General features: G+C 35.9%; 1 protein-coding gene across 10 annotated transcripts in view; it reads left to right on the plus strand.

Annotated features, from left to right (window-relative positions):
• SBF2 (SET binding factor 2) overlaps window positions 1-17998 on the plus strand; it is a 499008-nt gene that overhangs the window by 302034 nt on the left and 178976 nt on the right. For all 10 annotated transcript variants that reach the window (XM_060399918.1, XM_042233068.1, XM_015101036.3 and 7 more), the window contains 2 exons: window positions 2229-2338; window positions 4373-4522. In XM_060399918.1, the coding sequence (XP_060255901.1) occupies window positions 2229-2338; window positions 4373-4522 (260 nt within the window). The remainder of the gene's footprint in view (window positions 1-2228; window positions 2339-4372; window positions 4523-17998) is intronic.

Consider the following 17998-nt stretch of genomic DNA (forward strand, 5'->3'; position numbering starts at 1 on the left):
GGTCAGGGACATTATATAGTAATGTGAATATTACTTACTATTTACTTAATAATGCTAATTTGCTGTAATTTCCCTACATATTACCAGCTTATACTTAAGTGTTGTTCATACTTTCACATGGAGAAGAAAATAGAGAAGGCAGTGTGTTAGGGTAGTTACTTTTTGAAGGGTTTCATTTTGTAAGTTTAATATTCATAACTCAGTTGAATACTTTCTTTAAATACACACATGAAGTTGGTTTAAATTTTTATCTGCTTGAACTGTAGCCTTGTCTCAGTATTATTTTTGTATAATCTCTTCATTTTCAGTCAACATCAAATATTTTATATGCATATGGAATCTCTCATTGTAGTCAGTGAGAGAAATACATATGACTCAGTATTTGTCCCTGCATGGATTGCCTATAAAACCAAAATGAATGAATGAACAAACAGATGAAAGAATGATGAATGAATGAGTGAAGGATGAATGCAGGGACCTCTGTCCAACTTTCTGATTCATTTAAATTGATCAGAATCAGGATTTTCATTGCATTAAAATTTTTAAAGTATGAATGTTTCATCTTACATGATACCCATTTAATATGAGTGTAGAATTGCTATGTCACTTTAAGAACCATTCACATTTTGAGAAGTTAATTACTTTCCAGCTATTCCTCAGAGGTGCCAGAGTGATGATAAACTGCTAAAAATAGCATTTGAAAGCCAAAACCTTAAGAAGGAAGACCTGAAAAGTCGAATACCCATAAACCAGAGTTGTTATCAGCTGTTAGAAAGCTAGTATTAGAATGCTGCAGCTGAGGATTTGGCCAATCCCTGATATATCAAACTCTTAAGTGAAGAACTTTCTCCTGGGAATAAACTAAGTCATTGTCTCCAAAGGAAAGTATCAATTTCCAGATGGTAAACAGATTCATTATTTAAAAAGGTGAAATTTTTAATGGTTCATCCTAAAGAAACTTTAAAATGCTATGAAAGAAATTTTAGAATTAAAAATTTATAAAAATAGGTTAAAGATGTTGCTCTCTAAAGTATGTGGTCTTACTTGGAGACTAAGACATTTTCTACTCCAAATATAGATCAATTTCAGTTTCTGTCTGTGCCACAGACCTCCACATGTGGGAAGTTCCAGAGTACAAAATAAAGAATGCACATTTCAGACAGAGACAGTCATATGAAATAATCTATTTTACCATCATGGTCATTACTGTTACATAATTTTAAATGATTTCAAGAGAACTAGTAAAAACCAAGTAAGATTGATTTCCTGATTCTGATAAAGCACTATAGTTAGGTATGATACCACCATTTGGGGAAGTTGGGTGTGAAGTACATGGATCTTCTCTGTACTAATTTGTAACTCTGTGTAAGCTCATAATTATTTCAGAATTTTTAAGTTTAAAAAATTGTTTTAAGAATGTAAAATTTCATATTGATGAAATGAAAGGAAGGCCAAGAGTATGGTATTATGGTTTTTCTTGTTAGGTAACAGCAATCATAAAATATAAGGCTTAAGAATTATAGCTACTACCTGATTTGTACAAATGATATTGTGTAGTTCTTTGTGAAATTATACTTTTTATTTCATGAATACTGATTTAATTTATATCTTCTAGTATTCTTTTAATAGGTTAATTTTAGCTTATGTAGTACACTAGAATTATCCAATCTTGTAAAGTTGACAGGTACTAAGTTCACAGAACCGAAAAGAGACTCAAATTTATAAAGCAGTTCTTCGGCCATGATCACTTTTGTTTGTGTGCAGTGCTTCTTCAGGTCACCTATACTCAGATTTTTAGAACCTAGTTTTTTGTGGTATGTGGTCTTTCTTTGGTAATATGTTAGAAGTATCAGCTTCTTTTCCTGTTAGTAGTCAGTCCTCTTATATATGAGCGTTAGCTGTGTTGGTCATGATCTTGTACCTGACACATTTCTTGTCTGTTTGTTTACAACTAACGGTTAAAAAAAGTGATGTTTATCTTTGCTTAATAAAATTTTACTGTGCAACATGAATTAATTTGTGTAAGAGTTAAGTGCAGTATTAGGATCTATCCTGTGAAATTATCCTCAATAATGTAATCAAAGTGATCTTCAGTGTCATGTAACAAGGGGGAAATAAAGGCTTAAGTGTTTGTCATGTGAACAGAGTCATATAAACTGTAAATAGTAATATTCCCTTGCTTTTATTATTGCCAAAGGAATTTAATTTGTGTTATATTCCTTTAATAGTTTCAATAATGGATAAAGTGACAACAGTTTTCAACAGCGCACAGAGATTGGAAGTTGTTAGAAACTGCATTTCATTCATATTTGAAAATAAAACGCTGGAGACTGAAAAGGTAATAAAATGCCATCATTCCCAAGTAAGCATTAATCATGTCCCTTTCAGATTTCTGTGTTTAGCTTGCCAACTGACCTCTCCTCTATTTCCATCCCTTTTCTTTATAAAGTATTCTTTCATTGTTTTTATCATTTTAAATGAATAGTGTCTAATATTTAAAATCTTAGCCAAGCCCAAAATATTGATAGTCATTCCCCCCCCCCCGAAACTTTTAAACATTGTTCATTAAATTCTGTTTTGGCATATTATTTAGAAACTTCAGTCAGTTCAGTTCAGTCGCTCAGTCGTGTCCAGCTCTTCACGATCCCATGGACCGCAGCACTGCAGGCCACTGTGTCCATCACCAACTCCTGGAGTTTACTCAGACTCATCTCCATTGAGTCGGTGATGCCATTCAACCATCTCATTCTCTGTAATCTCCTTCTCCTCCTGCCTTGTCTTTCCCAGCATCAGGGTCTTTTCCAGTGAGTCACTTCTTTGCATCAGGTTGCCAGAGTATTGGAGTTTCAGCTTCAACATCAGTCCTTCTAATGAACACTCAGGACTGATTTCCTTTAGGATGAACTGGTTGGATCTCCTTGCAGTCCAAGACACTCTCAAGAGTCTTTCCAACACCACAGTTCAAAAGCATCAATTCTTTAGTGCTCAGCTTCTTTATAGTCCAACTCTCACATCCATACATGACTACTGGAAAAACCATAACCTGAACTAGACAGACCTTTGCTGGCAAAGTAATGTCGCTGCTTTTTAATATGCTGTCTAGGTTGGTCATAACTTTCCTTCCAAGGAGTAAGCGTCTTTTAATTTCATGGCTGTAATCACCATCTGCAGTGATTTTTAAACCCCCCCAAAATAAAATCAGCCACTGTTTCCACTGTTTCCCCATCTAATTGCCATGAAGTGATGCCATGATCTTCATTTTCTGAATGTTGAGCTTTAAGCCAACTTTTTCACTCTCCTCTTTCAGTTTCATCAAGAGACTTAAAAACATTTAAAATATAATTTTATTTATTACAAAAAATATAGTTAAAACAAGTAATGAATTATAAAAATTGTGCTCTTCATGTAAATATGCCTTTAATAGCACATTTTCTTGCCTTCTTTAATAAAACATATTAATGTCACCTTTTCTTAGTGACTTGTCATTGTTCTGAGCATTTATTAGATGAGGCTAGTAAAGCTTGTGAAACAAAGTTTTTATCCACTTAATTACCCTCCAGTCTGTATTTTGAGTTTTTTGGAATCCATTTTTTCTTATGATTGAAGTGTTAAACAGACTTTCTTTTGCTTCTCTTGCTTTCAACTTTCACACTGTTTCTTGTGCCCCTTGTAACAATATTAGGACCTCCTACTCTGTCTTTTTTCTTCCTTCTTATTTGCTCTTTTGTTCTCATTTTACATTTTCAAAGTTAAATAAGCCTATTGTTAATACTACTTTATGTAAAGTAAATCAGGCTCTAAAGGTGAACTGGAAGAGGCATTCTTGTGGGTGAGGAAGTGGAAGAGTTTTAGCATGTAAACCTAGAGATTTCTATTTGTTGCTCTGAGTTTTTTCCTTCTTAATTATACTTTTGAAATAGAAGGGATTGCAGAATTTTCCAGTCATAAATTAAAACTGAGTAGTGATTAAGTTGCTAATCACTATAAAAGAATAAAATCACCCATGCTTCTTGTCATTTTAGTTTTTTCTTCTATTTTTGCCACAGAGATGTGGCCAGCTATTAAAAGAACATATCAAGTATCCATGGTTTTGACTCAGAATCTGAAGCAGCAGTTATTTTGGTGGCCACAGTTTTGATAAGTTTTTTTTTTTAATGAAGTTTAATGTTTTTTAAATGTATCACATAAACTAGTCCTGTTTATTTTCATGCTGCCTTAAATTTAAAACATCACTATAATCCATGTTGTCCTTCTTTTCTAATTCTAATAGCTCTGTTAAATGGTTTACAGAATATGCATGAGTTAGCGTGATTTAAAGTTATCTTTTTTTCCAGTGAAACCTCTTATTCATGTCTGCCTCTTATGTCCTCAGACCCTTCCTGCTGCATTGAGAGCCCTTAAAGGAAAGGCAGCAAGACAGTGTCTCACTGATGAGCTGGGTTTACATGTTCAGCAGAACCGGGCAATATTAGATCATCAGCAGTTTGACTACATAATAAGGATGATGAACTGTACTCTACAGGTAACTTTTAGTTCTTTCAGACTTCTCTTCTTATTTGAGAATAATACTTTTTTCCCTAGGCAGTTCAGTAATTACTAGTATATCAGGTTCTTAAGCCTTCCATATCTGATAATATGAAGAACTGATATTCGTAGCATTTCTGTTAGAAACACTACGTGTGTATGCGCAACATAAATATTATGAGTTTTTTTTATTCTTCCTTTTTTTTTTCCTTGAAAAATACTAGGTTATTTTACTAGTTCTATAAGTAAGCTTTCTGAAGTGAAAAGTCATCTTTGAAACATTCAGTTGTATATTACTTAATGTCTGTATTTTTGTCATCCCTTTTCAGCCAGTTTTCAGTTGTACTGTTAAAATAGAGGGCAATGAATGGTGGGTAATCCAAATGATAAATGAATTATTCAGTTCATAATCTATTTTTTAACCTATGCATATGGGTGTTAATTGTATCATTTTTTTTTCCTGGATTATAGTTGCTTTACAGTGTTGTACTACAAAGTGAATCAGCTATCTGTTTATATATATATATCCCCTCCCTCTTGACCCTCCTTCCTACCTCCTCCATCTCACCCCTCTAAATCATCCCAGAACACCAAGCTCAGCTCCCTACATTATACAACAGGAACAGCAGGTTTCCATTAGCTATCTGTTTTACACATGGCGGTGCACATACATCAGTCCCCATCTCCCAATTCATCCATGCCCCAGCCCCCCACTCCATGCCCACGCTTCCATTCTCCACATCTTCGTCTCTGCAGATAGGTTCTTCTGTACCATTTTTCTAGATTCCACATATACGTATTAATATACAATATTTGTTGCTTATTCTGACTTAACTTCCCTCTGACTCTGGGTCCATCCTGTCTGTACAAATGGCCCAATTTTGTTCCTTTTATAGCTGAGTGATATTCCATTGTTTGTATGTACCACATCTTATTTATCTATTCATCTGTTGATGGATATTTAGGTTGCTTCCATATCCTCCCTATTGTATATAGTGCTGCAGCAAATGTTGGGATTGCTAGATTATATGGTGCTGTGTGCTATGCTTAGTCGCTCAGTTGTGTCTGACTTTGTGACCCCATGGACTGTAGCCTGCCTGGCTCCTCTGTCCATAGGGATTCTCCAGGCAAGAGTGAGTTGCCATGCCCTCCTCCAGGGGGTCTTCAACCCAGGGAGTGAACCCAGGTCTCCCACACTGTAGGCAGATTCTTCACCGTCTGAGCCACCAGGGAAGCCCATGAATACTAGAGTGGGTAGCCTGTCCCTTCTCCAGGGTAGCTTCCTGACCCAGGAATCGACCTGGGGTCTCCTTCATTGCAGGCAGATTATATGGTAGTTCAATTTTTAGTTTTTTAAGGAACCCCCATACTGTTCTCTATAGTGGCTGTATCAATTTACATTCCTACCAATAGTGCACGAGGGTTCTCTTTTCTTTATATCCTCTCCACCATTTATTATTTGTGGATTTTTTTATGATGGCCATTCTGTGAGGTAGTAGTTTTGATCTACATTTCTCTAATAGTGATGCTGAGCATCTTTTCATGTACCTCTTGGCCATCTGTATGTCTTCTTTGGAGAAATGTCTACTAAGGTCTTCCTTATAATTTATACACATTAATGTCTTAAGGTACTACTGTTACATTTTTTGCAGGGTGTATTTATCTTTTCAAACGCATTTCAGATAATATCTTTCTCAGAAATTCTAACTTAAAAGCTGGAATGAAAAATGTAATCTTTTTTTTCTTCCTTTTTATTTTGTTTATTTTTTATTTTTTTATTTTACTTTATAATACTGTATTGGTTTTGCCATACATCAACATGAATCCGCATGGCTAGGTGTACACGTGTTACACTTGAAAAATGTAATCTTGTAACAAGCACTTTGTGGTTTGTTAAAGCAAATTAACAAGATAGGAGATAATTCATCTCTACTGGAAACAAATTCTTATTTTAGAGCATAAGAGACTAGCTATAATAGTTTATAATATCAAAAGTTGAAAGCATCCTGAATGTTTACCATTTGAACATAAATTAATGTAAGTATGGTAGAACACTTCTTTGGAATACTGTTCCACTACTAAAATAAAAGAGGTAGCTCTATAATATGTACCTATAGGAAAAAACTTGTTACATATTGCCAGGTGGGCACACAGAAAGATACATAAGGTAGTGCTTAGTCATCACTGATTCTTTGTGACTCCATGGACTGTAGCCTGCCAGGCTCCTCTGTCCATGGGGATTCCTTAGGCAAGAATACTGGAGTGGGTTGCCATGCCCTCCTCCAGGAGATCTTCCCAACCCAGGGATTGAACCCAGGTCTCTTGCATTGCAGGCAGATTCTTTACCATCTAGATATAATTCTATTTTGACCTAAAATTACATGTATGTAGGTATGTATAGGCAAGAGTACGGGACTGGGGTGCCATTGCCTTCTCCAGTGAAAATCTAGAAGGATATTTACACTAAATCCTTAATAATGGTCATCTCTGACATATATAGATTAGGAGAGTTTTGACTTCCATTTAAACTTTTCTCTGCTTGAAACACACACATACACATAAGCATAATTAAATTATCTAAAACATATAACAAGGATTTTTTATAACAGAAAAGGATTCTCATTTTTGTAGGAAGGAAATTATTGAAACTTTATGAGAAGAATAAGACATAATTCATTTGCCATAAAAATCACAAGTCTTTTGCTACTTCTGTTCCTTTGTTTCAGTTACTTTTGTACTGTCATTACAGAGAACAAAAGACTTTGATTAAGAGATCAAGGTTACCAGAAGTCCTAAAGTTAGATAATATCCTGGTTCCTTATACCTGTTGATAAAACTGAAAAAACTATTTTAGGAGGCTTTTTTCCATTTGTATTTTATGTGCTGTAATTAACTGGGTTCATGGGGTTGCAAAGAGTCAGACAAGCCTGAACGACTAAACTGAATTAACTGAAGAACTAAATTAGAAGGCTTTATCTAAACTTAATTTTAGCATAAACCAATTAGTAATTGATTACAGAATAGCCAGGTACCCTTGGGCTAGAAAAATACTCCTTTTCATTTGAATAATCATATTCTGTTGGGGGGAAGCTTGGGTTTGTTGCTGTTGCTGCTTCCAAATGCACCTGCACTAATGAGCTCTTAATGTTTTGTAATTCAGTATTTCATAAAATTAGATCTTGTCTTTGTTCTATTATAGAGAGGCTCTTTTCAGTTATAAATGAGTTCATATGTGATACTTTTAATCAATTACCTATTTACCAACTTGGGATTTATTAATATTTATATTCTTATTACAGTACTTGTGGGGATTTAACATAACATTCTGAACATTTTTTTACAAAAGCATAGTTTCAAGGCAGAGTGGCCAAACATCTGTGTTGGTGTTTTAAAATAGAAACATTAAATGAACTAAGTTTTAGGTAGTGATTCAAAAACTTTAGTAATTTTTGTTTGTCATGAAGTTATCCTGTAATTTCTGTCCTCAAGGGAAAATTAAATGGAACATGAGTACTGCCAAGGGGTTATTTTGTTTATCATGTTCTTTCAGTGCCAAGATGATTTTTTAAAGGACTGGTTTATGGAGATTATAGATTATTCCTATGTATTTTCTTATCTCAAATAACTGATCTTATTTTAGTTTTTTTTATAACTGAGATTACTATATATCTCTTCAAAAATATCATGGATTTAACTCTTTTCATTTTAGCAGATATATAATTTTTATGTGTAAAATCTTAGCTAAGATCTTTTAATGGTAGATTATAACTTTAAAACCCAGTTGTGTACTCCATTTCCAGCCTTATAATAAACTGCAGAGTATGAGGGACCCTCTCACTAATGTAGAAATAGATCTTAGAAAATTGCAAAAACCCATGATTTTTATATATCGTTTTTCCTAAGAAGAAAAGGAAATCTCTAAAAGACCTCTCCTCTATTCTCAAGAAAAAGATAAGTAGGGAAAACCAAATTCTGAGCACTTAGCAATTGGGGAAACCAGATACATGAGCTCATTTAATTCTTCTGTAAGAGAGCTGGTTGAACCTGAGAGCTTTGTTTACCTAAGGGTAGGACATTGAAAGAAGAATGAAATAATCCCTCTTCAGTGGCATACCCCTCACCCTTGCCTCCAGAAGAAGCAATATAAATCTTTTGTAGAATTTATTAAATTCAGCCCCAATTTAGGCAGTCAGTGTTTCCACTGATAAACTTAAGTCACAATTTTAAAATGACCAAATACCAAAGAAATGAGCCAGTGTGAAGTAGTGTTAACAGAAACATACAAAAACAGACTGAAGACCTCAGAGGCTTTATATATTAGAATTATCCAATTTGAATATATAATAATTAAAATATTTAAATAAAGGATTGAATACAAAGTAAGCAGATAATAAGAAACTAACAAAAGGGCTAGATAAGTTTAGATTATATAATCAGTAAAGTAAAACATCAAAGAATATGGAAAACCCAGTATCATTAATATGTCAGTTCTCCACAAATCAGCCTGTAGCCTGAATGCAATTCCAATAAGAATCGCAGCAAACTTTTTCTTAGAAATTAACTGGATGATTCCAAAATTTATGCAGAAATGCTGAAGACTTAGAGTGGCCAAATTAATCTTGAATAAGAACAAGTTGGAGGACTTAACCCTACCTGGTTTCAAGACTTACTATCAACCCACAGTGATCAACATAATGTAATACTGACATGTCAAATAGATCAGCAGAAAAGGGCACCCAGAAATTAGACTTGAATTTATGGGAAATTTGTTAAAGGCACCAAAGTAATACAGTCAGGGAGGAAAGTTTTTTCCACAAATAGTGCTGGAAAACTGAATATCCGTATGGAAGAAAGTGAACCTCAACCTCTACCTCATATCAGACACAAGGATTAATTGAGGTAAAGCATAGACATAAACATAAAATAGAAAACCACAAAGTTTTTAGGGGAAAGCATAGAATAGTTTCACGACTGGGGAATGAGCAACAGTTTCCTTTTTTAAAAAATTATTAATTGAATCTTTTGCCACTTATAATTTCTATAACTGGCAAAAGTTTCTTAGGTCATAAAAAGTGATGATCAAAAAAAGAAAAAAAAACATAATTATGCTTCATAGAAATTAAAACATATGTTTATCAAAAGACAGGATTAAGAAAATGAATATTAAAGACTAGGAAAAATTATTCAAAAATATATATGTGACAAAGAACTGATGTCATGGTTATATAAAGAACTCCTACAACTTAAGAAGAAGAAGCCAAGCCATTTTTTGAAAATGGACAGCTTAAACAGACACTTCACAAAGATATGGAAATGGTCAATAAAAACATGAACTAGTCAATGTCAGTCATCCAAGAAATGCAAATTGAAAGCATTATGAAATAATCCTATATAACCACCAGTATGGCTAAAATTAGAAAGATTGGCAATGCCAAATGTTGGCAGAGGTTTTTTTTTTGTTTTTTTTTGTTTTTTTAATTTTTAATTGTAGGCTAATTACTTTACAATATTGTGGTGGTTTGTCATACATTGACATGAATCTGCCACGGGTATACATGTGTTCCCCATCCTGAACCCCCTCCCATGTCCCTCCTTATCCCATCCCTCAGGGTCATCCCAGTGCACCAGCCCTGAGCACCCTGTCTCATGCATCGAGCCTGGACTGGCAATCTGTTTCACATATAATAATATACATGTTTCAGTGCCATTCTCCCAAATCATCCCACCCTCACCTTCTCCCACAGAGTCCAAAAGTCTTTTATTTATATCTGTGTCTGTTTCGCTGTCTTTCATATAGGGTCATTGTTACCATCTTTCTAAATTCCATATCTATGTGTTAATATACTGTAATAGTGTTTTGCTTTCTGACTTACTTCATTCTGTATAATAGGCTCCAGTTTCATCCACCTCATTAGAACCGATTCAAATGCATTCTTTTTAATAGCTGAGTAATATTCCATCGTGTATATGTACCACAGCTTTCTTATCCATTCATCTGCCGATGGACATCTAGGTTGCTTCCATGTCCTGGCTATTGTAAACAGTGCTGTAATGAATATTGGAGTACACATGTCTCTTTCAATTCTGGTTTCCTTGGTGTGTATGCCCAGCAGTGGGATAGCTGGGTCATTTGGCAGTTCTATTTCCAGTTTTTTAAGGAATCTCCACACTGTTCTCCATAGCGGCTATACTAGTCTGCGTTCCTACCAGCAGTGTAAGAGGGTTCCTTTTTCTCCACACCCTCTCCAGAATTTATTGTTTCTAGACTCTTTGATAGCAGCCATTCTGACTGTCATGAGATGGTACCTCATTGTGGTTTTGATTTGCATTTCTCTGATAATGAGTGATGTTGAGCATCTTTTCATGTGTTTGTCAGCCATCTCTATGTCTTCTTTGGAGAAATATCTGTTTAATTCTTTAGCCCATTTTTTGATTAGGTTGCTTATTTTTCTGGAATTGAGCTGCAGAAGTTGCTTGTATATTTTTGAGATTCTTTGTCAGTTGCTTCATTTACTATTATTTTCTCCCATTCTGAAAGCTGTCTTTTCACCTTGCTTATAGTTTCCTTCATTGTGCAAAAGCTTTTAAGTTTAATTAGTCCCATTTGTTTATTTTTGCTTTTATTTCCATTACTCTGGGAGGTGGGCCATAGAGAATCCTGCTGTGATTTACGTCAGAGAGTGTTTTGCCTATATTTTCCTCTAGGAGTTTTATAGTTTCTGGTCTTACATTTAGATCTTTATTTCATTTTGAGTTCATTTTTGTGTATGGTGTTAGAAAGTGTTCTAGTTTCATTCTTTTACAAGTGGCTGACCAGTTTTCCCAGCACCACTTGTTAAAGAGATTTTTTCTCCATTGTATATTCTTGCCTCCTTTGTCAAAGATAAGGTGTCCATAGGTGCATGGATTTATTCCTGGGCTTTCTATTTTGTTCCATTGATCTATCTTTCTGTCTTTATGCCAGTACCATACTGTCTTGATGACTGTAGCTTTGTAGTATAGCCTGAAGTGTCAGGCAGGTTGATTCCTCCAGTTCCATTCTTCTTTCTCAAGATTGCTTTGGCTGTTCGAGGTTTTTTGTATTTCCATACAAATTGTGAAATTATTTGTTCTAGTTCTCTGAAAAATACCATTGGTAGCTTGATAAGGATTGTGTTGAATCTGTAGATTGCTCTGGGTAGTATACTCATTTTCACGCTATTGATTCTTCCAATCCATAAACATGGTATATTCCTCCATCTATTTGTGTCATCTTTGATTTCTTTCATCAGTGTTTTATAGTTTTCTATATATAGGTCTTTTCTTTCTTTAGGTAGATATATTCCTAAGTATTTTATTCTTTTGGTTGCGATGGTGAATGGAATTGTTTCCTTAATTTCTCTTTCTGTTTTCTCATTGTTAGTGTACAGGAGTGCAAGGGATTTCTGTGTGTTAATTTTATATCCTGCAACTTTACTATATTCATCGATAAGCTCTAATAATTTTCTGGTGGAGTCTCTAGGGTTTTCTATGTAGAGGATCATGTCATCTGCAAATAGTGAGAGTTTTACTTCTTCTTTTCCAATCTGGAGTCCTTTCTTTCTTTTTCTTCTGTGACTGATGTGGCTAAAACTTCCAAAACTATGTTGAATAATAGTAGTGAGAGTGGGCATCCTTGTCTTCTTCCTGACTTTAGGGGAAATGCTTTAAATTTCCATTGAGGATGTTTGCTGTGGGTTTATCATATATGGCTTTTATTATGTTTAGGTATGTTCCTTCTATGCCTGCTTTCTGGAGGGTTTTTATCATAAATGGATGTTGAATTTTGTCAAAGGCTTTCTCTGCATCTATTGAGATAATCATATGGCTTTTATCTTTCAATTTGTTAATGTGGTATATCACATTGATTGATTTGTGAATATTGAAGAATTTTGCATCCCTGGGATAAAGCCCACTTGATCATGATGTATGATCTTTTTAATATGTTGTTGGATTCTGTTTGCTAGAATTTTGTTAAGGATTTTTGCATCTGTGTTCATCAGTGATATTGTTCTGTAGTTTTCTTTTTTGTGACATCTTTGTCTGGTTTTGGTATTAGGGTAATGGTGGCCTCATAGAATGAGTTTGGAAGTTTACCATCCTCTGCAGTTTTTTGGAAGAGTTGGAATAGGATAGGTGTTAGCTCTTCTCTAAATTTTTGGTAGAATTCAGCTGTGAAGCCATCTTGTTGTGGACTTTTGTTTGTTGGAAGATTTCTGATTACAGTTTCAATTCTGTGCTTCTGATGGGTCTGTTAAGACTTTCTATTTCTTCCTAGTTCAGTTTTGGAAAGTTGTACTTTTCTAAGAATTTGTCCATTTCTTCCAAGTTGTCCGTTTTATTGGCATATAGTTGCTGATAGTAGTCTCTTATGATCTTTTGTATTTCTGTGTTGTCTGTTGTGATTTCTCCATTTTCATTTCTAATTTTGCTGATTTGATTCTTCTCCTTTTGTTTCTTGATGAGTCTAACTAATGGTTTGTCTATTTTATTTATCTTCTCAAAGAACTAGCTTTTAGCTTTGTTGATTTTGGCTATGGTCTCCTTTGTTTCTTTTGCGTTTATTTCTGCCCTGATTTTTATGATTTCTTTCCTTCTACTAACCCTGGAGTGCTTCATTTTTTCTTTTTCTAGTTGCTTTAGGTGTAGAGTTAGGTTTTTTATTTGATTTCTCTCCTGTTTCTTGAGGTAGGCTTGTATTGCTATGAACCTTCCCCTTAGCACTGCTTTTACTAAATCCCATAGGTTTTGTGTTGTTGTGTATTCATTTTCATTCGTTTCTATGCATATTTTGATTTCTTTTTTGATTTCTTCTGTGATTTTTGGTTATTCAGAAGTGTGTTGTTTAGCCTCCATATGTTTGTATTTTTAATAGCTTTTCCCCTGTAGTTGGCATCTAATCTTACCGCGTTGTGATCAGAAAAGATGCTTGAGATGATTTCAATTTTTTTGAACTTGCCAAGGCTAGATTTATGGCCCAGGATGTGATCTATCCTGGAGAAGGTTCCGTGCGCACTTGAGAAAAAGGTGAAATTCATTGTTTTAGAGTGAAATGTCCTATAGATGTCAATTAGGTCTAACTGGTCCATTGTATCATTTAAAGTTTGTATTTCCTTGCTAATTTTCTGTTTATTTGATCTATCCATAGGTGTGAGTGGGGTATTAAAGTCTCCAGCTATTATTGTGTTAGTTAATTTCCCCTTTCATACTTGTTAGCATTTGCCTTACATATTGTGGTGCTCCTATGTTGTGTGCATATATATTTAAAATTGTTATATCTTCTTCTTGGATTGATCCTTTGATCATTATGTAGTGTCCTTTGTCTCTTTTCACGGCCTTTATTTCAAAGTCTATTTTATCTGATATGAGTATTGCTACTCCTGCTTTCTTTTGGTCTCTATTTGCATGATATATCTTTTTCCAGCCCTTCACTTTCAGTACATATGTGTCCCTAGGTTTGAGGTGGGTCTCTTGTAGACAGCATATATAGGGGTCTTTTTGTATCCATTCAGCCAGTCTTTGTCTTTTGGTTGGGGCATTCAATGCATTTACACTTAAGGTAATTATTGATAAGTATGATCCCGTTGCCATTTACTTTGTTGTTTTGGGTTCAAGTTTATAAACTTTTTCTATGCTTCCTGTCTAGAGAAGATCCTTTAGCATTTGTTGAAGAGCTGGTTTGGTGGTGCTGAATTATCTGAGCTTTTGCTTGTCTGTAAAGCTTTTGGTTTCTCCCTCATATTTGAATAAGATCCTCGCTGGGTACAATAATCTGGGTTGTAGTTTTTTCTCTTTCATCACTGTAAGTATGTCCTGCCATTCCCTTCTGGCTTGAAGAAATCCTATTGAAAGATCAGCTGTTATCCTTATGGGGATCCCCTTACGGGTTATTTGTTGTTTTTCCCTTGCTGCTTTTAATATTTATTCTTTGTGTTTGATCTTCGTTAATTTGATTAATATGTGTCTTGGGGTGTTTTGCCTTGGGTTTATCCTATTTGGGACTCTCTGGGTTTCTTGGAGCTGGGTGGCTATTTCCTTCCCCATTTTAGGGAAGTTTTCAACTATTATCTCCTCAAGTATTTTCACACGGCCTTTCTTTTTGTCGTCATCTTCTGGGACTCCTATGATTCAAATGTTGGGGTGTTTAACATTGTCCCAGAGGTCTCTGAAGTTGTCCTCATTTCTTTTAATTCTTTTTTCTTTTTTCCTCTCTGCTTCATTTATTTCCACCATTCTATCTTCCACCTCACTTATCCTGTCTTCTACCTCAGTTATTCTACTGTTGGTTCCCTCCAGAGTGCTTTTGATCTCAGTTATTGCAGGGATTGACTCTTTTATTTCTTCTAGGTCCTTGTTAAACATTTCTTGCATCTTCTCAATCCTTGTCTCCAGGCTATTTATCTGTAACTCCATTTTGTTTTCAAGATTTTGGATCATTTTTACTATCATTATTCCGAATTCTTTTTCAGGTAGAATCGTTATCTCCTCTTTGGTTTGGTTTGGTGGGCATTTATCATGTTCCTTTACCTGATGAATACTTCTCTGCCTTTTCATCTTGTTTAGGTTGCTGTGTTTGGGGTGGTCTTTCTGTATGCTGGAAGTTTGCAGTTCCTCTTTATTGTGGAGGTTCCTCCCTGTGGTTGGAGTTGAACGAATGGCTTGTCAAGGTTTCCTGGTTAGGGAAGCTTGTGTCAGTGTTCTGGTGGGTGGAGCTGGATCTCTTCACTCTGGATTGCAATGAAGTGTCCAGTAGTGTTTTGAGGTGTCTATGGGTTTGGTGTGATTTTTGGCCGCCTGTTTTTTTGTGTTCAGGGTTATATTCCTGCGTTGTTGAAGAATTAGTTTGGTATGTCTTGCTCTGAAACTTGTTGGCTCCTGGATGGAGCTTGGTTTCAGGGTAGGTATGGAGTCTTTCGGATGAGCTCTTGTTGATTAATGTTCCCTGGAGTCAGGAGTTTTCTAGTTACTCAAGTTTTGGACTTAAGCTTCCTGCCTCTGGCTTTTAGTCTTATTTTTGCAGTAGCCTCAAGACTTCTCTATCCATACAGCACCGATGATAAAACTTCTCCTTTCAAAGACAATGGGCTGCCTTTCTGGGTGCCTTGTGTCCTCCACCAGCTTTCAGAAGTTGTTTTGTGGTATTTGCTCAGTGTTCAAATGATCTTTTAATGAATTTGTGGGGGAGAAAGTGGTCTCCCCGTCTTATTCCTCCACCATCTTAGGACCGCCCATCCTGTTGGCAGGGTTTTAAGGTACTCAGAATTCTCACGTTTTATTGTTGAGAGTGTAATCCTGTACAGTCACTTTAGAAAAAAGTCTAGGAGATTCTTATCAAAGTAAGCATATACCTATCCTGTGATCCAGGAGTTTCATACCTGGATCTTGCCTTAAAAAATGAAAGCATATCACTACAAAAAGACATACAAAAATATTCATAGGAGCTTTATTCATAGTAGCCTAAAGCTGAAATCAGCGCAGGTGCCCATCAATCAGAGAATAGCTTTTATTTTTTAATTACCATATACCATACAAAGTAATACTAATCAATAGTATTTTGACTTTGTTAAAAGTTAATAATACATGTAACCTCATGGATAAATCTCAAAAACATTATGGCACATTTGTAGAAACTCATTGAGTGTACACATAAGGTTTTTGTATTTTCAGTTCCGTACAGTCGCTCAGTTGTGTCCAAGTCTTTGTGACACCATGAACCGCAGCTCGCCAGGCCTTCCTGTCCATCACCAACTCCCGGAGTCCACCCAAACCAATGTCCATTGAGTCGGTGATGCCATCCAACCATCTCATCCTTTGTCGTCCCCTTCTCCTCCTGCCCTCAATCTTCGCCAGCATCAGGGTCTTTTCAGATGAGTCAGCTCTTCGCATCAGGTGGCTGAAGTATTGAAGTTCCAGCTTCAACATTAGTCCTTCCAATGAATATCCAGGACTGATCTCCTTTAGGATGGGCTGGTTTGATCTCCTTGCGGTCCAAGTGGCTCTCAAGAGTCTTCTCCAGCACCACAGTTCAAAAACATCAATTCTTCTCTATGGTCCAACTCTCACATCCATACATAACTACTGGAAAAACCATAGCTTTGACTAGATGGACCTTTGTTAGCAAAGTGATATCTCTGCTTTTTAATACACTTTTTAGGTTTGTCACAGCTTTTCTTCCAAGGAGCAAGTGTCTTTTCATTTCATGACTGCAGTCACCATCTGCAGTGATTTTGAAGCCCAAGAAGGTAGTCTGTCACTGTTTCATTTTCTTCCCCATCTGTTTGCCATAAAGTCATCAAGAGGCTCTTTATTTCCTCGTCACTTTCTGCCATTAGGGTGGTGTCTGGTGGTGTCTGTATAAATTCTTACATTGAGCTTGTTATGCTAAGGGCTCTGAATAACTTAGCAAACTACATAGAGGTTTAAAAGTGTGAGGAAAATGGATTATCTTCTGGAACCCCAAGCCTTCCACAATCTAGAAGGTTATTTATTTGTTTATGGCTGCACTGGGTCTTTGTTGCTGTGCACTGGCTTTCTCTAGTTGTGGCGAGTGGCAGCTACTCTTTGTTGTGTAGCCTTCTCATTGCATTGGCTTCTTTTTTTCTGGAGCACTGGCTCTAGGCACGTGGATTCAGTACTTGGGCCACCAGGGAAGCCCAGCCTAGAAGTTTTCAAAGGTCCTCGAGCACTGTTCATGACCTGTCCTATGTAAGAGATACCAGTTTGAAAATTTTGTTAATTGCTGTGTTCTGAATGTGTCCTCCCAGGTTTATATGTTGGAAACCTAGTGCCTAAGGGATTCCCTGGTGGCTTAAAGAATCTGCCTGCAATGTAGGAGACCCAGATTTGATCCCTAGATCAGGAGGCTCCCTTGGAGAAGGGAGCTGGCTACCCACTCCAGTATTCTTGCCTGGAGAATTCCACGGACAGAGGGGCCTGGTGGGTTACAGTTCATAGGGTCACAAAGACTCAGACACCTCTGAGCAACTATTAAAAAAAATAATGGTGATAATATTAGGAGGTGAGGCTTTTGGGAGGGGATTAGGTCAGGAAGGCAAAGACATTACAAAGGAGATCAGTACCCTTATAAAAGAGAGCCAGTAGATCTCCCTAACCCTCTCCACCATGTAAAGATATAACACAAAGTCTGCAGCTTTGAGGAGGGCCCTAACTAGACCCTCACTACCACTCTGACCTTGGATTTCCAACCTCCCAAGTTGTGAAAAATAAATTTTTGTTGTTTATGTACCACCCATTCTATGATGTTTTGTTATGGCAGTGCAGAACAGACTAATGAGAATATATTAATCAGTATTTCATTCTTTTTATGGCTGATTACTATTCCATTTGTGTGTGTGTGTATGTATCTTTATCCATTTATTTGTTAATGGACACTTAGGTTGCTTCCATGTATTGGCTATTATAAATAGTACTACTGTGAACATTGGGGTACACATAT

This window comes from Ovis aries, chromosome 15 (genome assembly GCF_016772045.2).
Source record: "Ovis aries strain OAR_USU_Benz2616 breed Rambouillet chromosome 15, ARS-UI_Ramb_v3.0, whole genome shotgun sequence".
Lineage (NCBI taxonomy): Eukaryota > Metazoa > Chordata > Mammalia > Artiodactyla > Bovidae > Ovis > Ovis aries.